The 20,375-nt window shown below is 65.0% G+C and overlaps 1 protein-coding gene across 27 annotated transcripts in view; it reads left to right on the forward strand.

Moving 5' to 3' along the window:
• The window catches only part of LOC106731829 (protocadherin gamma-C5-like), a 237,111-nt gene extending 225,853 nt beyond the window's left edge, over nucleotides 1–11,258 (forward strand). For all 27 annotated transcript variants that reach the window (XM_089769591.1, XM_075900728.2, XM_089769593.1 and 24 more), the window contains exons 3-4: nucleotides 2,306–2,394; nucleotides 8,695–11,258. In XM_089769591.1, the coding sequence (XP_089625717.1) occupies nucleotides 2,306–2,394; nucleotides 8,695–8,921 (316 nt within the window). In that variant the 3' untranslated portion in view covers nucleotides 8,922–11,258. The remainder of the gene's footprint in view (nucleotides 1–2,305; nucleotides 2,395–8,694) is intronic.
• The last annotated feature ends 9,117 nt before the right edge of the window (nucleotides 11,259–20,375 follow it).

Consider the following 20,375-nt stretch of genomic DNA (forward strand, 5'->3'; position numbering starts at 1 on the left):
AGACCCCACCACCTTCATTGATTTACACCTGGCAAAATTAATGATCCAGCAGACAGAACAGTTACAGACCAGACGGAGATCACACAGTCTAACAATGGGAAAGGGTAACGACAACGATCATAGAATGGATCCACAACCTCGAGTATGGAGAAGCAGTTTCTGGCCAGACAGAATGGTGGGACTTACGTTTTCTTTACCCACCTCGAGATCTGTCGCTTTCTCTGGTGACAGTGGGGGGCTGTCAGGACAAAGTCCCCTCCCCGCAGCCTGGTGTGACACTATTTTAATACAGTTTGGAGGGAATGTGAGGATGCGACTCCAGGCCTTACAGCTGATGGCGGCTGCTCTTCAGTCTGGCTGCAGACGGCGGTTTTGACTCAGGCCTAGCACAGGCCTTTCCACATGGCTACCACAAAGCCATATTGTTACAGTGGGAGGCAGTGCCAGGCCCCCGGGGGGTGCGGGGGTTGGCTGTGCTGCGGGAAGCTTGCTGGTGAGGAGGAGCATGGCGAGTTGGGGGTTGTGTGTCGGCCACACTCTGGTGTCTGCTTGTTTGCGCCCAGGCTGGCACAAGGAGACCTTGCTGCTGTTTGGGGCTGCTAGCTGGTACCATAAATAAATAGGTGGCTGCAGGGATCTTGGGGCTGCCGGATTATTTCTTTGGGGGGAAATCGGGTTGGAAGTTGGTGACCAGCGTAACTCACTGCTGCTGGCAGGCGTCGCCGAGGACCGTGTTACACGGCACCTAGGAGTAGGGACGGCAGCCGCATTCGCCCCGGACTCCTGGTCAGCTGCTGGACGGGTCGGGGCACTAACAAACCGTCCGCCCTTGGACCCTGGGGCAGGGACCAGCTTCCTGTGCTGGTCGCCGCCGCTAGCTCCCTCGCCCCCAGTTCCCCCTGCCTGCATGCTCTGCAGAGCCAGTGGCTGGGAGGCTCCCCGTGCTCCTGCTTGTGCCTTTGCCGCCCTGGCCAGCTGGCTGCCCCATGCTAGGTCCAGGCCCGTTAATCCGCAGGCAGGTGGCTCCCAGATGCGCTGCTGAGGCGACCGTCCAGGTGCGTTTGCCCCCGCGGCCCTGCCCTGCCCTGGCGAGCAGGAGACGGGCCGGGGGGACTGATCCTGCTCCGCACTCACCCCCAGCAGCCTGTTCCCCGGGGCGGGGCCTGGCTCCCCCCTCGGGGTGTTGCAACCAGGCACGTGGGGCTCAGAACCTCTCAGGTTGTTCCCACCGCCCCTCCCTTCCCACCCGGCCAGGGCGCTTTGACTAGCCCAGGGCCCCGCCTTGGACCCGGCGACCCATCTACCCCCTCCCACGGCCCCACGCATGAGCACTCGCCTCTGGGGACTGCCAGCATGGGCTCTGGGCGTCCTCGGAACCCGAGTCACACGGGGGGGCTCCTCCGAACCGACCCCCAGGCCTTCACCTCGCAGAGCCCTGGACGGGAATGCGGGGCCCAGTCTGGCAGAGCCCCCGAGAGAGCCAGTGACACGGTGAGGGGGCGGGCACTGAGGGCTGGAGCCAGTGGGGGGGGCACTGGGCACTCAGGGCTGGAGCCGGCGGTGGGGGGAGGCAGGCGCTGGGCACTGAAGGCTGGAGCCGGCGGGGGGGGAGGGTGACGGGCTCTGGGCACTCAGGTCTGGAGCCAGTGACATGGTGAGGGGGCGGGCACTGAGGGCTGGAGCTAGCGGTGCGGGGGCGGGGCGAGTGCTGGGCACTGAAGGCTGGAGCCAGTGGTGGGGCGGGGCTGGTGCTGGAGCTGGCGGTAAGGCAGGGAGGGGCGGGCGCTGGGCACCAAGGGCTGGAGCCAGCAGTGCGGGTGAGGGGGAAGTGGCCCTGCCCAGATGTGTGGGGCAGAGCGGGGCTTAGGGTAGGTGTCTCAGTGGCTGCGTGCCCGTCACCGAGGGTGCCTGGGGCGGGCTCTCTGGACTGGTCCAGGGTTCTGCAGGCCCCTGGCCATTAGTGCCCAGCACCCGTGTTACTCTGAGGCTCTGGGCCGCGGCTCGCTGCCAGTCCGGCGGGCGGGATCGCTGCTCCCCCCGAGCCCAGCGGCAGCTCGGGACCTGGCGACTGTCTCCTCTGCGGAGCCCTCCCACCCCGGGCGCCCCCACAGACCAAGAAACGTGTGCACCCAACGTGTGCCCCCAGCGTGGCCCCCAGCGTGGCCCCCCGGCGTGGCCCCCCGGCGTGGCCCCCCGGCATGGCCCCCCGGCGTGGCCTCCCGGCGTGGCCCCCCGGCATGGCGGCAGGGTCCCGGCTCTGCCGGGCGAGCGCTAACTTGGCTCTCGTTTCTTTTCTTCTCCGCAGCTCCCAGAATGGAGAGGAAGGAGGCACTTGGCCAAACAACCAGTTTGATACGGAAATGCTTCAAGCCATGATCCTGGCCTCAGCCAACGGTCAGTGGCCTTTGCACGCGGGGGGGGAGGGGCAGTCCCTGGGAAGTGCATGGGGGCCCCCAAAGAAAACACTCTGCTCTGAGACGTGGGGACAAGGGGGCTCACAGCTTTGCTGTGCGTGTGGGGTGAGGAGCAAGTGGGAGACTGTCGATAGGAGCAGGACCTGGAAACGCAGGACTGGGAGTCCAGGCTTTGCTGGCCTGGATCACACCCGAAGCCCATCCAGCGCCAGATGATTGAGTGAAAGGTGCAGCAGTCAGACGGAGGAGGAGGCCCCCTCCCCTGTTCACACATGCCGTGGACGGAACGACCTGCGTTAGCAGCAGACAAGAGACGTACGTTTGATTCTGGAACAAAGGGCTAGATTTTTAAATACGGGAACTCCTTTTTGTACAGAAGCAATTTTGCCCCCACGAAAACCTGTGATCACAGATATGAATCGGCAGATGCTTAGTGCCTGGGCTGTACCCACTCATCCCAGATTTAGTCGAGCTGCCGGCTCACTTTTGGGAGCAGAACGCAGACAGGTTTTCAGTGCTGACAGGGAAGGAGAGAAGGCTGAATCATGAGCAAATGTCTGCCTCAAGAGCTAAAATATTTTCCCTGCAATTACGATGACTGTGGTTTGTGTGGGTTTTGTTTTTAACTGTTACCAGTTATTGTTGTGAGAGAGAGATGGGACGTGCAGAAGAGTGGAGCTGAGCAGTCCCGGGGCATTTTTGTTAATGAATCACAATAGACGAGTCACTAAAATCCAGAATCCAAGATCCAGAAGCAGCTGTTTTGCACAGAGCCTTTGTTTATAAACACCTTCACCTCTGCTCCCGCTCAGTTTTAAAGGTAGAAAAATGAGCATTGCCATAAAACACTGACAAAAATGCTTTGGGTGTTTTCCTCCTGCCCTTGGCAGGGAAGAGTCTGGGCTGGAGATTTCAAGCTGGGATTTCTTCATTCGCGAGCTGCTTTCGGCCGAAGTTAGTCACCCTGAAAGCCTCTGAGCAGCTCAAGCAAACAGCTGCAGCAGCCAGTTAAAGAGGCGATGCTCTTGGCCCTCAGAGTGTTTTCTTTCATGCACAGACTGTTCAGAAGGGAAACAGTGGCTCTCCTCCTTGGTCAAAATAGCCGTGGGGGCCACATGTTTGTCATTTCTCCCTGGCTGGAGCGGCCAGGGCCTCACTCCGCAAATAGCATGCGGGGTTTCTGCTTGCCCGCCCCACACGCCCGGGGCTCTAAAAGCTGATGGGCTAAGTTGTGGGCCAGTGAGGAAGGGGCCCTGACTCTGGCCGAATGCCCACACCCGCATGGTAAGCTAGCGCAGGGCATTTTTGCCACTTCCCCCGGCGGGTGGCTCGTGCCCTGACGCGGGGCCCCTCCCAGGGGTTTCCTTTGCCCTTGGGAATGAGTGAAATGGGCGTGGTCCGATGGGCTGTAGCATGCTGCTCTCCCTAAGGAGCCTGCTCCGCGCTGCCAGAGGGCGGGGGTGAGAGGGCCGAGCCTGGCTCCTGCCCAGCCCTCCCGCTGTGGTTTCTGTGTCTTGCTGCGGGGGTGGGGAGCGGAAGCAGGAGTCTCTGTTCCAGCAGAGTGCACAGACACGGGCCTGCTGCGGGGCCGTTGCGCAGCCATCTCAGATCAGCCCCGTGCTCCGGAGCAGCGTCACTGGCTGCAGCCTCGCTCCTCACGTGCGCAGGTGCAGTGCGGGGGGGGGGGGGTGCTGGCTCCCCGTGCGCCGCACGGTCAGTGCAGCCAGAAGGGGCCCCCTGCGTCAGAGCAGGAGACTGGCTGAGCTCCCCTGCACCGCGCCCTGCAGCGCCCCCTACTGGGGCAGGAATGCGCTCGGCGCGGCGCCGCGGCCCTTGGGCCACAAGGCTGCCAGCGCGCAGCTGCAGGGGCTCCCGAGAGCAGTCGGAGTCTTGCGGGCGAAGCCGCTCAGTGCAGCCGTGCGGAGGTGAAGCTGCCCCTGGAGCATGGCTCTGCCTTCCTGGCTCTGGGCCCCCTTGCCCAGGACTCCTCAGGGCTTCAGGCTGGGAGCCCTCACTCTCTGCAAACCCCCCTTCTCTTGAGGGGCGGCTGCTCAGGGACCAGCCAGGGCCTCCTGGAGCTCTCTGCTCCCCGGCTGCTCCTGGGGCAGGCAGCAGCCCGGTCCGGCACGGCCTGCACTGGAGCTCAGTTCAACAAGGATGCTGCTGCTCCTTTCATTGCCGCCGTGCTGATCACACTGGGAGGCCAGCAGCCCTCGGACCACGCTCGTTCTGTTCATCAGCATCTCACATGGGGGTTTCATCCTGCCTCCGACTGCGTTGGTCCTGGAAGCTCCGGGAAGCGGCTAACGGACCCTGAGCAGCGCGGAGGAGTCGCGTCTCGCTCCCAGCACTTCTGTGCACCAGTGTGAGGCTGGCGACCGGTATCTAGCCTGGGGCTATCTGGCCTAGGCACTTGAGACGCTTCCGTTCACCCCCCGCTGGCAGCAGCAGATTGAGAAGTCACAGCTGAGCGGGCGAGGACATTTCCCTTCTGCAGGCTGGGGGACACGGGAGGGCAAATACCAGCCTGTAGCTGGACCCAGTTCCCCAGCGTTAGGCCCTGGGGGCCGCCGTGCTGTGTCCCTGGGCCTCTGCCCGTACCAGCAACTGCAGCTCCCACTGGCGGGTCCCGGCCAATGGGAGCTGTGGAAGCGATGTCCCGGTCTGGGCCTCTTCCTGCGGCTCCCATTGGCTGGGAAGAGCGATCCCGGGCCAGCTGGAGCTGCAGTCACCCATAGCTGTAGTAAATAGAGCGGCCCCGGCCTGCCAGGGGCTCACTGCCGGTTTATTGCCCATCTCAGGGCTTACGCACTCAATGGCCTGTAATTCTAGGGCCTCTTCCTTTCAAATGTTTTGGATAAATCTCAGAGCAATGCCTGTGTAGAGCAATGAAATCTGCTTTGGCTGTGGTGGTAGAGAAAGTGAGTGAAATAAAGCGCAGGCTGGTCCTGCCTAGTTCCAGACGCCCTGTCTGCAAGGCTTTCTCGGGGCACCGTACATGGGCAAATCAAGGTCTCCGAGTTTGGTTTCCTGAAAGCCCCAACAGCAGCTGCAGGGTCAAGTGTGTGAGTGATAAGCCCCCTGAAGCCCGTTGTCTTGGCCAGAGCCGAGCTCAGTTTGAAAAGGAAACAGAGACACGACTTGGTTATTTTTGTCTGATCCAAGACCCTGGATAATTACGTTTATTTTCCTCGACTTACTTTGACCCCGAGAGCCTCAGACCTGCTGTGAGAGGCAGGCTGGAGGCGGATCACTTCCCGGGGGCCAGGCTCTGAGCGCTGTAGACAGCCGTGCCTCAGCCCTGCTGCCAGCTGGCAGCGCATTGCGAAGGGACACAGCGAACGTGGGGCCCGGCTTGCAGAAAAGCAGCTTGGTGCTGAATTAAACATGGCTCTTGTCAGGCTGCTCCACCAGCTTTTCCCGTTACCTAGGAACTGCCCATTGAGCTCCCGGGCGACTGGTCCCTCTGCAGCCTGGGAACCTCACAGGCGTTCCTGCCTGGCCAGCCGGCTGCTCCTGAAGTGGGTTTCAGCTGGGAAAGCTGCTCCACAGCCCCTCCCCCGCCCCACTCCCGTGTCCAAGGGGCAGCTGTGGGGATGGAGCAGCAGAAGTGGGTCGGGGGGTCATGAGCCAGGACCCAGGAGGCAGCTTGTGTCCCCAGCGCCTGCTCTATTGCCAGAGACACGTAAACGTGCCCTGAACCTGCACAGCCCCTCCCAGCCAGCCGTCTCCCGCTGACAGGCAGTGGGGCGGCAGAGGGAATGCCCCTCCCCCCCGTGGGGTGAATGACAAACCACGCGGCAGGCAGGTCCTGGGCTGCCGGCAAACCCCAGCGCGCCTGGATGCGGCTGCCCCTGCGCACTCGGAAGCACCTGCAGGGCGTGTGAATGAGATTCTTGGCTGCGGGGCTCTGAGAAGGGAGACACGTCTGGACACTCGCCGGCCCTGTGGCCCTGCCTCCGCACGGCCCTCGGCAGCAGCCTACCCCGTTTCGGGGATCAGCGCTAACGAGAGAAGTGGCCGAGTGTCCCTGGACTCTAACCCAGCCGGGAGATCAGCAGGGCTCGTAAACCACCAGGAGCCTGACGCTTTCCCAGAGTCCCAGCTGGCACGTCCGCCGGGCATTCTGGGCACTGGGCCCTGGGCCCTTAGCCCGACCCCTCTGGCGCCTCGGGCCTCTTCTCCTTTTACTGCAAGAAATCAGCGGGAAACGGCGCTGCAACCGAGACCCCTTGAGGTCAGCGCGGACGTGGGGCAGGAGGCGGCCCGGTGCCCGTCTGCATGGCAGCACCGCGCGTTTGCACCGACGGCTGGGACTAGCAGGAGGCTCCCCCACAATTGCAAAGAGCGGCTGAAGGGGAAAGGCGCAGTGAGGGTGATGGTCTGGGCAGGGCGAGGGCAAGGTTCTCAGCCTTGCTCTGCCCCACCCCTCTCCACTCGCCAGAGCAGACCTGCCCTAGTGCATGCCAGCTGGGTTGCTAGTCAGGTGGTCCCCGGGCATGACTTCAGGACAAGCACCGAATCCTGTTGGGCTGGAGGCGGCTGCGGGCCCGTCGTGGAGCCAGTGAGCTTGGCAGTGGTCACGAGCGTCAGGGGAGTGGAGTGGCCGCCTTCCCTGGCCCTCTCTGGGCTCTGACTCCACCTGCATTGGCCCTTCCCCCTTCCCTGCCTGGCTCTCGTCTGCGTTCTAGCCAAGTCGGCAGCACCGTGCCACAGCGAGCCCCGCGTGCTCTGCGCGACCGCCCCGGGATCCCTGAGCGCCCCCTCCCCGTGCGCTGCTCCCCGCTGAGAATGACGCCCAGAGCCCCCGCTGCTGTGTCCCACGCGGCGCTCAGCTCCCCGGGGTGCTCGGCGCTGCCGCGTGACGGGACTGTCCTCCCCCGTCACTCCCCGCTGGGCGCCAGGGCCCGGGAGTGCAGCAGAGCTCTGGCTTGAGCAGCGCCAGGTTCTCGGGGGGGAAGGGAAGTGTCTGGTGTGGAGCAGCCGATGGAGCCCCAGGGGCCAGGCCTTGAATGTGTCGGGCCGGGAGCAGCGTGCGGCGTTGGCCCTAGCGCTGGGTCTGCAGCAGCCGTGCCGGCGGGGGGGCGGGTGAGTCCGTCCCAGCCTGGCAGCATCCCAGACCCACTCTGAGCTCGGCAGCAAGAGCAGATTTGCCCCCACAGGGTTTCTTTCCATCCCCCCCAGGGCAGCGGGTGCCAACTTGTCTCATGCCCCAGCTGGTGAAAAGCGTTGATGCCGTAGCCCAACATCATATGAGCGGGGGAGGGGCCGGGGGGGCTGAGGATGGAGCTTTGGGGTACAGGAGAGGACTCTGGCTGGGGGGGGGCTTCCCTTGAGCAGCTCCTGGTCAGCGGTGCGCGGGGGGGAGGGGCTAAGGCAGCTTCCTGCCTCTCCTGGCCCCGCCGACCTGGCTGCCCCCAGAAGCAGCAGGCGGCAGGTTCCCAGCCAGTGGGAGTGCGGAGCTAGTGCTCGGGGCAGGGGCAGCGCACGGAGCCCTGTGTGCCCCTCCCCCACCTAGGAGCCGGGCCTGCTGCCGGCCACTTCTGGGGCACGGCCCACTCTGTGCTGCCAGCCCAGGCAGGTACCTGCCTCAGCCCCCGCTCACCTGATCCCCCTGCCGCCACGAGCCCAGCGGGCTCCGGCCCTCGTTTGAACCCCCCTGGGCTAGTGCACCAAGGGCAGCCCCGCAGTGAGCCGCAAGAGAGCAGGAGGGCTGGGACGCGCAGCTGCTGCATCAGGGAGCACCCAGTGCCTGCCCTGGCCCCGGCACCTGCCTGCCCCCTGGCTTCTGAGAGATTCTTTGCAGGGGGAGACAGGAGGGTTTTACCCTCTCCTGCTCCCTGCTCTCCAGCGTGCACTGAGTGGTGGGCTGAGAGCCAGGCCTGGTGCTGCTCTACCGGTGGGGTTAGAGAGCCCCCCCATTCGTCCAAACCGCCCCTTGGCCGCGGCACAGCATCCCCTTCCATCGCGCCGTCACTGCCCCGGGCCCGCCAAGAGCCCATGGGCAGGGCGGCTCCTTCGTCGGCCCTTCGCCCGCGAGGTTTGCACATGCTGAGCGGAGCTGGTGGCTCGGCTCCAGACTGGCTCTCAGGAGATCTGCCTGAGTCTCCCTGGGGCCCCGGTGCCATTGCCTGTGCAGACTGGCACCGGGACGGGGCGCACCGTGCGTCTGGGCAGCACCTGGCACAAAAGGTCCCTCCCCTGTAATGGGCATAATTAATAATAAATTGGGGTGTCCCCTTGTCCGTGTTAATGGGCTTCCCTCCTGTTCCCTGTGCAGAAGCAGCTGATGGAAACTCTACTCTGGGCGGAGGAGCTGGCACCATGGGCCTCAGCGCCAGGTATGGCCCCCAGTTCACACTGCAGCATGTCCCCGACTACCGGCAGAACGTGTACATCCCCGGCAGCACGGCCACCCTCTCCAACGCCGCAGGCAAACGGGACGGGAAGAGCTCAGGCTCCTCCAGTGGCAACAAGAAGAAGTCGGGGAAGAAGGAGAAGAAGTAGAATTTGCAGCCCCTCAGCAGCGTAGACCCCAGGGCAGATCCCGCCAGCACTCCCCCAAATCACAGCCTGGGCACCAGGACGAATGTGAATTTTTGTGATGCAAAAGTAGGAAACACTACGAATGTGTCATCATCAGAGCTAGGAGTAGGGCGCCTACTGTTAGTCCTCATGATGAAAACTAATTGGAAACAAAACAAAACAAAACCCAAGTGCCCTGTTAATACTAACTAATGTTTTATACGGTCCCTTGGGTAAATTCATATGCAAGGATGTAAAATCTTTTAACCGAGGCTTTGGATTTGATTTGCTCCAGAACGGTCCAAAAGAGCGAGAAGGCTTGTACTTGGCTTTGCCCAGTGTAAATAACGGTAGCACGGGGTTTTTTAATGTATATGCCCTTGATCATTTTCCAAAAGAAGAAGAAGTTCCCCAGATTAGAACCCATGGCCCAGATATTGCGATTTAACTTGCCATTAGTGACTCTCACCCTGAGGAAGCTGGAACTGGATGCCTAGTCCCCACGCTGGTAGGGAGTGCTTTTGTTACTGTTTACCTGTTAGCTAAAAGAAATCAGTGTTTACACTGCATGAGCCTAGGGGACTACGGCGAAGGTGCATTTTAAACATTAATTTTTTTTTACATGACCAGTGATGGCCTGAAATATGAAATAAAACTCCGAGTGTCTAGGAGACAGGGAATGCATCCAATGCCACTAGCACTACTGAGTGCTACACAACCTGTCCACAGTGATCGAGAGGCCTCTAAAGAGCAGGTTCATCTCCAAGCTTTGCAGTAAATATTTATATGTACAGTTAATGTTTTCCTGGAACTGAAGTGCAGGTCTAAGTCCTCTGCTGTGAGAACAAGGAGCTGCAGCTCAGCTAAGTCCACAGCAAGGGACGCTATTGCCAGAGAACAAACGGCACCTCTCTGTGAAATGGAGACTGAATGCTTCCCCCTCCTGCACATTGAACTGCATGCAAAATCCTCACCTCACCCCTCCACCTCGTAGATGGCTAACTCCGCCGGGTGTAGGGCGTCATTGCATGCATGCACGGCATGGTGCACACGCTGGCAGAGACGGGAGTCCCAGGGCAGGCCAAGCCGCGCGTGCTGGGGGGGCGGGTGCAGCGTAAAGCGCTCTCGAGCCGTGCTCGGCCCTAGGGCAGCACGGAGATTTGCACATTCCCTGTCTATGCAGAGCAGCCAAGGAGCAGCCTTAGTTCATTGGCCTTCAGAACTGGACCCTCACAGCTGACCGGATGGGACCACACTCACGGGTAAGGGACATGCCACTGACTGCAGAGCCGGGGGCTGCTCTGAAGAGGCGCCCCCGGGCAGCCAGGTGACTAGGAGGTAGATGCTGATGCAGTGCTAGACGGGCAGGAAGCCTTTGCTTCGGCGCTGGCACTGGGATTCTTCCACACTGATAGACGGGGGTCAGGACGTAGGGTCTCTCCACTATGTGCCCTTTGTGGCTGCGTGCTCTGCTGGCGGCTGGCCCACGCCCGGCACAGAGAGAGCGGGCGTTGCCCTCCGGCAGCGTGGCGTCGAGTGCCCGCGAGCCAGGAAGGCCGCACTGTACCCTCAAGCCGCGGCTGGCTTCCCCTCTCCGAGTACAGGGCCAGGCAAGGGCCCGCACACAGGGAGCGGGGCCGGGAGTATCTTCACTTCTGCTGAGTCACACACCTGAGACGATCCAGCCTTCTATGATCACTCAGGTTCAGCTTTCTCCAAGCAGCCAGGGTGCTCGCTGGCCTGAGCCAGCCGCCTCCGGCAGTATTCACCAGAGCATTGTGCACTAGCTGCTGCCCACTGGCCGGCGGCTCCCTCCTCGTGTCTAGAACCATAGGCCCTGTCTCTGCGAAGAACATGTCTGTAGGATGTTTTGTACGATCCCAGTCACCCCCGCGGTGGCTGCACTAGAAACAGTTTACACACTTAGTCAGGCTCATACAAACCAAGGTAGTTCTTATGTGACCCTCTAGAAGTACTGTAGGAACGTAGTGTTTAGATTTCCTTTTAATCAGCAAGCTGAGGTAGCGTAGAGAATGTTTTGTACTAGTGCTGTGTTATTTTTATCTCCGTAAATGCGTGGACATCAGTATTTTCAATTTCTCTTTATCTTCTCCCCTGCGGTCTGTGCTCTAAGTGTGTGTGAAGCGAAACCCTCGTCTCTTCCATGTGTCTAATACTGAATTATACTTCTATATGACAAATGCTTCTCTCCTCCCTCGTCCATGTGACCAACGTCAGTGTGCTACAGCAAGTTTTATACTCTAATATTTATATTGCTTTTTTTCTTTGGGAAAAAATAATAAAACGGTTTCTTCTGAACGGATGCGGAGTTGCTCCTGCGAGGTCGCGGGGCCGGCCTGGCTCCACAGGCCTGTGTCTCGAGGCTGCAGACGGCGCCGTCTAGCCTGGGTATTAACTCAGCATTTAAAATCATGCCAGTCTAGACGCAGCCCCAGTCCCAGCCTGAGCAGGTAACAAGGCTCTTCCCAGGGGGAGAGGCCACCTGGCTGGGAGGCAGGGCCTGGGAGCTGGGCAGAGGGGCGCCTGGGGAAGCATGGCGGAAGCAGACTAACCAGTGTAGGGGGGTTCAGGGGCCTGTGACCCCTCCCCCCAAGGGCACTAAGGCTGTCAGCCTACCCGCCTGTGCCTGCATCGGGCCTATGCTGAGCTGTATCTCGGAGCAGCAATAAACCCCCCGTGCTACTGGCCCACGGAGTCGCCTCTTGCTGCCGACGGGGTGCAGGGCTGGGGGGGCCCGACGCCATCACAGAGCTTGGCAGAGCAATGTCCTGTATTGTGTAGCCAGCTCTCCAGCCATTCGGAGAGGGCCCAGTGCGTCCCCCACCAACTCTGCCGTCATCTGGGACAGCTCCCATGGCTCCCCGACCACATCCCCCTCCACCACTGACAGCGACTGGCATGCCCAGCCCCATCCCCTCCCCCTCACTGGCTGGGACCAGCATGCTCAGCCCATCCCCTCCCTGTCACTGACAGGGCCCGGCATCCCCTCCCCCTCACTGGCAGGGCCCGGCATTTCCCCTCCCCCTCACTGGCAGGGCCCGGCATCCCCTCCCCCTCACTGGCAGGGCCCGGCATTTCCCCTCCCCCTCACTGGCAGGGCCCGGCATCCCCTCCCCCTCACTGGCAGGGCCCGGCATCCCCTCCCCCTCACTGGCAGGGCCTGGCATCCCCTCCCCCTCACTGACAGGGCCCGGCATGCCCAGCCCCATCCCCTCCCCCTCACTGGCAGGGCCCGGCATCCCCTCCCCCTCACTGACAGGGCCCGGCATGCCCAGCCCCATCCCCTCCCCCTCACTGACAGGGCCCGGCATCCCCTTCCCCTCACTGACAGGGCCCGGCATCCCCTCCCCCTCACTGACAGGGCCCGGCATGCCCAACCCCATCCCCTCCCCCTCACTGACAGGGCCCGGCATGCCCAGCCCCATCCCCTCCCCCTCACTGGCAGGGCCCGGCATCCCCTCCCCCTCACTGACAGGGCCCGGCATGCCCAACCCCATCCCCTCCCCCTCACTGGCAGGGCCCGGCATTCCCACCCCCCCATCCCCTCCCCCTCACTGACAGGGCCCGGCATTCCCACCCCCCCATCCCCTCCCCCTCACTGGCAGGGCCCGGCATTCCCACCCCCCCATCCCCTCCCCCTCACTGGCAGGGCCCGGCATTCCCACCCCCCCCATCCCCTCCCCCTCACTGACAGGGCCCGGCATTCCCACCCCCCCATCCCCTCCCCCTCACTGGCAGGGCCCGGCATCCCCTCCCCCTTACTGACAGGGCCCGGCATGCCCAGCCCCATCCCCTCCCCCTCACTGGCAGGGCCCGGCATCCCCTCCCCCTCACTGACAGGGCCCGGCATGCCCAGCCCCATCCCCTCCCCCTCACTGGCAGGGCCCGGCATCCCCTCCCCCTCACTGACAGGGCCTGGCATCCCCTCCCCCTCACTGACAGGGCCCGGCATGCCCAGCCCCATCCCCTCCCCCTCACTGACAGGGCCCGGCATTCCCACCCCCCCATCCCCTCCCCCTCACTGGCAGGGCCCGGCATGCCCAGCCCCATCCCCTCCCCCTCACTGGCAGGGCCCGGCATTCCCGCCCCCCCCCCCCCCCCCCCCGCTAGGGGTGCCAACGTTCTAATGGCCCAAATCCAAACACCTCCTGGCAACTCTACGCTCTGCCCCTCCCCGCCAGTCCCCGGCCCAGGACCCCCCCCCCCAACACGGAGAGGCGGGGCTCCAACACCAAAAGCGGGGGGGGGCAGCCCTCCCCCCCCAGGCCACCCTCAGCGTGGCCGCCCCCTCCCCGTGACAGGGCCCATCACTGACACGGTGCTGGGCTTCCCCTCCCCCCTCTCACAGCGCCCCATGGTCTCCCCCCCCCCCACGCCTGACAGCGCTAGGCGCGCCCCTCCCCCATCCACTGCTATTGGCAGGCGGCTGGGCTCGCCCCCCCCCATCTGTGGGTGCTGCTAGCGGGGGCGGGGCGCGCGGAGCCAGGCGTCTGTCCGCCCCGCGGGGGGGGGGGGGGTCTGGCCCAGAGCCCGAGCCGCTGCGCCACGAGCCGGTTCCGCCCAGAGCCCCCCCCCCCCCCCCGGTGCCGGGGGAAGGCGCCTCTTGCCTCCCTGTCGGGCCCTCTGCGACCGGCCTTTAGCTCCCCCCCCCCCCCCCCCGGAGCTGGCGGAGAGAGCGAGACCCCCCCCCCCACACCCCGCAGCCGGCCCGGGCGCACTGGGCGAGGCACCCAGTAACGCAGACGGGGGGGCCCTCGACCGGGTTCTCCCCCCGCCCCCCGGGAGCGTAGGACCTTGCCCCCAGGCCTCCCCCAGCACCGCCCCAGACGCGCACTGAGGGCTCAGTCCCCCCCCCCCCCCACGCCCGCGGCTAGGACAGACCCAGCCCATGGGCGAAGCTCAGTTCCCCCCATCCCTGCTAGGACAGCAGCCCCCCCCCCCCCCCATGGCACAGCCTCAGCCTCCCCCACCCCCCACTGGGAAAGCCTCAGCCCCCCCCCCAGGGGAGAGACTCAGTTTCTCCCCACTGATAGCCCGCTGTGGGCTCAGTTCCCCCCTCCCAGACACACCCCCACTGGGACAGCCTCAGCCCCCCCCCCCCCATCCTCAGTCCTTCCCCCGCCGCCCCTCCCCCGCGCTGCCGCCACAGGGGTCCTGGGCTGGCCCTTAGCCGAGCAGCGTTAGCCAGGGCTGGGCTCTGCCGCCCACCCCCCGGGGAACTGGCCGCGGGGGGGGGGGGGCTCCCGCCTGGTCCAGCCCCAGCTCGCTTTGTGAAGGTAGCTCAGTCCAGGCGCTACTGCAACCCCAATACCCCGCCCCGCCCCTTCTCCGAGGCCCCGCCCCTCACTCTGGGCCGTGGGGCACAGGGAGGGGGCCAGCGTGAAATCAGCGCCCCCCCCCCCCCCCCGCACAGCAGGCAGGCGTCTCCCGGGGGCAGCTCCAAGGCAGCGGCAGGAGCAGCAGGCCAGTGGGGGAGGGGCAGCTGACGTTCCTCCCAGCCCAACCAGGCAGGGCCTCCAGGATGTGCCGGGAGATCCCGATCGACTGGCCGGTCCCCAGGCCCCAGGCTGCCGACAAAGGGCCTGGCACGTTTGCTGGGCTCCTGGGCCTGCAGGGAGCCAGCTGGTGCGAGTGAGGAGCTGGGGGGCGGCTGGAACCAAATGCTGCTAAAGGGGGACAGGCCCACGCGTGGGGCCATCACAGGCCCAGGGCGGCCGCCGCCCGCAGCTCTGCCCACCTCGGGGGGGGGGAGACGTGGGAGCGTCCCTCTGCCCAGCCTGAGGCGCGGCCTCGAACCCTGGTCCACAGACTCGCCCCCTCCCCCTCCTCCGCTGATGAGCGCAGTCTGGCAGGGCGCTGGGCTGGGAATGGGAGCAGGGGGGTGTCTGTGTGGGGTATCTGGGGGGGGGGCTCTGTGTTTGGGGTGGGTGGGTGAGATATCTGGGGCGGTCTGTGTGAGGAGAGCGGGGGGGGGGCGCTGTGTGTGGGGAATACCTGGGAGGTCTCTGTGTGGGGCTATCTGGTGTGTGTGGGGGGGGGGGTGTCTGTGTGTGGGGAATACCTGGGAGGGCTCTGTGTGGGGCTATCTGGTGGGGGGGGGTGTGTATGTGGGGGAATAGCTGGGACGGTCTGTGGGGGGAGCGGCTGTGTGCAGGGCTACCTGGGGGGCTCTGTGTGGGGCTATCTGGTGTGTGTGTGGGGGGGTGTCTGTGTGTGGGGAATACCTGGGAGGTCTCTGTGTGGGGCTATCTGGTGTGTGTGTGTGGGGGGGTGTCTGTGTGTGGGGAATACCTGGGAGGTCTCTGTGTGGGGCTATCTGGTGTGTGTGTGAGGGGGGTGTCTGTGTGTGGGGAATACCTGAGAGGTCTCTGTGTGGGGCTATCTGGTGTGTGTGTGGGGGGGGTTGTCTGTGTGTGGGGAATACCTGGGAGGTCTCTGTGTGGGGCTATCTGGTGTGTGTGTGAGGGGGGGTGTCTGTGTGTGGGGAATACCTGAGAGGTCTCTGTGTGGGGCTATCTGGTGTGTGTGTGGGGGGGTGTCTGTGTGCGGGGAATACCTGGGAGGTCTCTGTGTGGGGCTATCTGGTGTGTGTGTGGGGGGGGTGTCTGTGTGTGGGGAATACCTGGGAGGTCTCTGTGTGGGGCTATCTGGTGTGTGTGTGGGGGGGGGTGTCTGTGTGTGGGGAATACCTGGGAGGTCTCTGTGTGGGGCTATCTGGTGTGTGTGTGGGGGGGGGTGTCTGTGTGTGGGGAATACCTGAGAGGTCTCTGTGTGGGGCTATCTGGTGTGTGTGTGTGGGGGGGGGTGTCTGTGTGTGGGGAATACCTGAGAGGTCTCTGTGTGGGGCTATCTGGTGTGTGTGTGGGGGGGGTGTCTGTGTGTGGGGAATACCTGAGAGGTCTCTGTGTGGGGCTATCTGGTGTGTGTGGGGGGGGGGTGTCTGTGTGTGGGGAATACCTGGGAGGTCTCTGTGTGGGGCTATCTGGTGGGGGGGTGTATGTGGGGGAATAGCTGGGACGGTCTGTGGGGGGAGCGGCTGTGTGCAGGGCTACCTGGGGGGCTCTGTGTGTGTCTCCGGGGGGGGGGGGCGTCCTGCCCAGCCTGCGAAGCAGGCACAGCGGTGGGTGGACGGTGAGGCCCGCCACAGGCCAGTGTGCGGAAGGGGTCAGGTTTCAGGAAACCGTGACCTCTCGCTCTGCGCTCAGGCTGGGCGCGGCCCTGGGGCGGCATGGCGGGAGGGGGAGAGACAGGAGCCGTGTCCTTGGCTGTCCAGGCACCCGCCCCCAGCTCCGGCGCAGCCCTGGCCCTAGGAGCGGGCCGGAGGGGAGCACAGCAGCGGGGGTGGGGCGCGTGGCCATGAGGGGGGAGCCTAAAGGCAACTGCACGTGGCCCCAGACCATCGGGAGCCCTGAGAGCGAAATGGCTTCGGCCCGGCATGGTGGGGCTGGCATCTGCCCGAGCCCCAGTGAGGCCACCGCCGCCCTGCGTGGTGGGCCCCGCCGAGGCCTGCTCACGGCCGGAGGGCGGTTCCATGCTGTGAGCTGAGCCGGGCACCGAGGCGAGCGGCCAGCCAACGCCACTGGGGAGAAGGGGGCCACGCTGTGCCCGCCGGCGGAGGGGCTGGCCCTTGCCAAGGGCAGGAGGTGCTGCTGCAGACCAGTCAGGCCCACGCCTCCCTGCTGCCCCCCGGGCGGTGGCTTTCCTCCCACAGCAGCCCCTGGGGCAGGGTCACAAGTTACTTCGCTCGCCGTGTGGCCGGGTCGCTCCAGCCCCTGGAGCTTCAGAGCCAGCTGGACCCAGGAGTGTAGGACACGGGCCTGACCGTGGGCTTAAAGCAGCAACGCGCCCGCCTCAGTGAAAGCTGCGCCCGCCCTTGCAAGTCCACTACCTCGTCTAACAGGCTGCCCGCCGGGACCCCGCCTGGCCTTGCCCTGCTCCGCTGCGACCTGAGGGTCTTGGCATGAGCGGACGCCTGCCGCCAGCCTGGCACCAGGGCGTCCCGTTAGTTCTCTCAGCCCGGGAGCAGCGGCTCCATTGTCTTGTGCAAGGCTGATGTCGGACACCGGTGCATCCCATGCACCCTTTCAAGTGTTGGCACCACGTCCGATTTCTGCCAGCCTCGTGCCCAGGACGCACTGGAAGCCGGGCTCCGAGTCCAGGAGCACACGACCAGCCCTGAGAACGCTCCGCTGGCCAGTATCTGCCCCTGCTGCTGGCGAATTGGGCGCTGCTGCGTGCCACCCTCCCGAGCCACTAGTGACATGGCCCCGGCGGGATTGTGTAGTTCCCCCACGACAGAACAGACGCATCTATAGGCCACTTGGCCTTTTCTGCATTATTAGTGTGAATTGCCCCGTTCCCATCTGCCGTGGCCCAAGGACGTGGCCAGCCAGACACACACGTCCCACAGGCCATAGGGATAAACATGCTAGTACGTGTGCACACGCACATTTACAGGTGTGTGCTCGTCCCGCGGACACGCGTGTCTTCTCCCTCCCTCTCCCCGGCCACGCAACCGTGCTGGGCAGCCAGCCCTCGCCCTGGTGCAGCGGCCTGTGCCCACGGGGTGAAAGGGCAGGCGTGCCGGGGTGTCCGTCCGGCGATGGGCCTGTGCGGGGCCGGCTTGGTGCGGCCCATGCAAGGGCAGGCCGGTCCCCCTGGCTGGGTGAAGTTGGCCACAGCCCGCGGAGCCAAGAAAAACTCGGAGACGTTTGTCCTTGGGGAGCTGCCAGTGTCTTGGCTTCCAAGCAGGCGGATTCCTTCCAGAGCCGGCGCAGTGAGGCGCCCCCCGCCCCCCGTGCGAGGGCGGAGGGGGAGGAGAGTCACTTCGGCCTGCTGGCCCGGGGCCTCCTGAACAGCGCCCCGAGCCCCGGCTGCGCTGCGCGTTGGTATTTCCAGCCCACGGTCACTACGCGCCTTGGCCAGCAGCCCTAGTGGCCAGAGCGCTACGGTCCCGCCCCCGACTGGGGCTGTGGGGGCGGAGCAAGGCAGGGCACCAGCCGGTCACGCGCGTGGTGCAACGCTCCGGGCGCCCCTTTGTCCTCCGCGCCCGCGGGTTGGAAGCAGGACTAGCCCCCCCCCCCCACAGGGGCCCCTCCCCCTGCTCGCGGCCAGCGATCGCTTCGTGCGCTGCCCATGGCCCCCCCGGCTGCACACGGCTCAGCCCCACAGCGCGGCCTGTCTCCGGCCCCCCCGGCTGCGTGCGGGCTCCTGGAGCCGCCTGGCTTCAATTAGCGACGCTCTGGAGCTGCGGGGCCTCAGCGCAACAGCTGCAGGAAAAGCCCTGGCAGCCCGGCTGCAGCGCGCGCACGAGGGGGAGGGGGAGGTTGGAGCAGGAGGGGGGGAGGGCGCGAGGGGGGGTTAGAGCAGGAGAGGGGGGGTTGGAGCAAGAGAAGGGGGAGGGCGCGAGGGGAGATTGGAGCGGGGGGGGGTTGGAGCAGGAGAAGGGGGAGGACGCGAGGGGGGGTTGGAGCAGCAGAGGGGGAGGGCGCGAGGGGGGTTAGAGCAGGAGGGGGGGTTGGAGAAGGAGGAGGGCGCGAGGGGAGATTGGAGCAGGAGGGGTGGGGGGGCGGGGCATGGAGCTAGGGCTGGAGAGTGGCAATGAAACTCTTCCGAGCAGAGCAGTCAGGCCTCCGCAGCAGGGAGGCTGGCTGGTGGACAGAGGTGGAGGCGCAGCCCAGCAGCCCTGTCCGTCTGTCCAGCCCTGGGGTCGGGGTGCCCGCCTGGGTTCAAGTCCTTGCCTTTCTGCACAGTCATTCAAGGGGATTCTGAGCCAGCTGTGAACTGGAGAGGACGGGGGGGTAAGATCAATGCCCCACCCAGGTACTTTGGCTCCTAGCCCTGCCCGATGCTCTGCTCAGGGCTCTTGACCTCTCGGAGCGTGGAGCTGCTCCACCGGTGCAGCGCAAGACTCGGGGCCCATGGGCGAGTTCCTCTCTAGCCCAGTGGCCAGGGCCCCTCCAGGGCCGGGGGAGACCAGCGCCTGCTCCCTCAGCTCTTCCCTTACGCCTGCGAACGGCCCCACAGAGCAGCCAGCAGCCTGCCTGGCCAGGGCACCCAGCTGCCAGAGGAGAAACCTCAGTGGAAGGCCTGGCCCCAAAGCCGGCAGTGGGGGATTCGCTGACTCAGGCCTGGCCCTCAGGTTGTATCGGCACCTAGAGATTCACTGGCCCCGGGCTGAGCATTCCTGGCCAAGCGCTGCCTCAATCATCCAGCTTCAGCCCAGAGTGCGGGTCTAACCGCGCAGGGATATTGCACAGGCACGTGGGTGGCGCACGCAGGGCCCGTAGGACACCAGCTTTCGTGTGACACCGCACGCGGCCCCACGGCCCAACTTGTGGGGCAAACACCCCCCACGGGGGCATCCAGTAACGTGCCAGGACGGGTACCGGGTGGGCGGGAGCAGCCCCCGCCCGCAGCGCCCCCAGGGCAGGACTGTGGCGCAGGGGCCGGAGGGAACGCGGGCTGGGCAGAGTCTGCTCCAGGTGGTCCCTGGGAGGAGCAGCCCATCCCCGCTGGCAGCTGGTGGCCAAAGCTGGACTCACCGACCTGCACAGGCTACGGCTGGGCCCCGGCCTGGGGCAGCTCCGGAGGGGAGGCTCTGGCAGGGCCTGCGCCCAGCTCCCAGGAGGCTCAGTGGCAGGGCCCGACCCACCTTCGCTGCAAGGCGGAGCCCGGCGGGGCCAGGCCCAGATGGAGCCGGTGGAGGTCAAGGCAAAGGCTTGTTCTGGGGGGGGGGGCTGGGGGTTGCCACCTTCCCGCGAGTGAAGCCAGGGGCCTGAGGCGAAGGGCCTGGAGCCCTGGAACAGGTGGCAGCCCCTGCCAGGGAGAGTCCTGCTGGGAGCCGGGGCGAGGGGGGCCCGGCCGAGCCGCAGGGCTCAGTGGCCGTGGAGGTGGCTGGCAGCGCGGATCCGGGCTCAAGGCACCGCTCGCCAGAGCGACAGGAACACGAGACGCGCCTCTGACTCCGCACGCGCCGAGTCGCTGGTTCCGCCGCCTTCGCCCAGCGCCAACCCAGGCCAGACGCCCCCCCCCGGCCCCCCGGCAGAGATTGTCACCCTCGGAGCAGGAACTCTCCACACGGCCAGATCCACCCCCGGGAACATCTGCGCGGCCCCGGGGCCAAGGGCTGGGGAAACGCGCCCGCACCAGGGGCTGAGAAACACACAAGGGGCTGCGTCATAGGACGCTGGGTTAAGTTTTGTTCTCAACTGTGAGGGGCTGAAATTCTAGGAGCAGCCCCCCCGTCTGAAGGGTGGGTCTAGGAGCGGCTCCTGACCCGCAAGCGAGGGCTGAGCAGGCCCAGAAATGGGGGCAGCGGGGGAGCCAGGGAAGCGCGAAAGGAGACTTGGTAGCAGGAAGCAGCAGGGGCGGCCAGGACAAACCAGGGAACTGCAGATTAGTGAGGCGCTGGGG

The sequence above is a fragment of the Pelodiscus sinensis genome, chromosome 16 (assembly GCF_052426305.1).
Source record: "Pelodiscus sinensis isolate ZL-2025 chromosome 16, ASM5242630v1, whole genome shotgun sequence".
NCBI classification, from domain to species: domain Eukaryota; kingdom Metazoa; phylum Chordata; order Testudines; family Trionychidae; genus Pelodiscus; species Pelodiscus sinensis.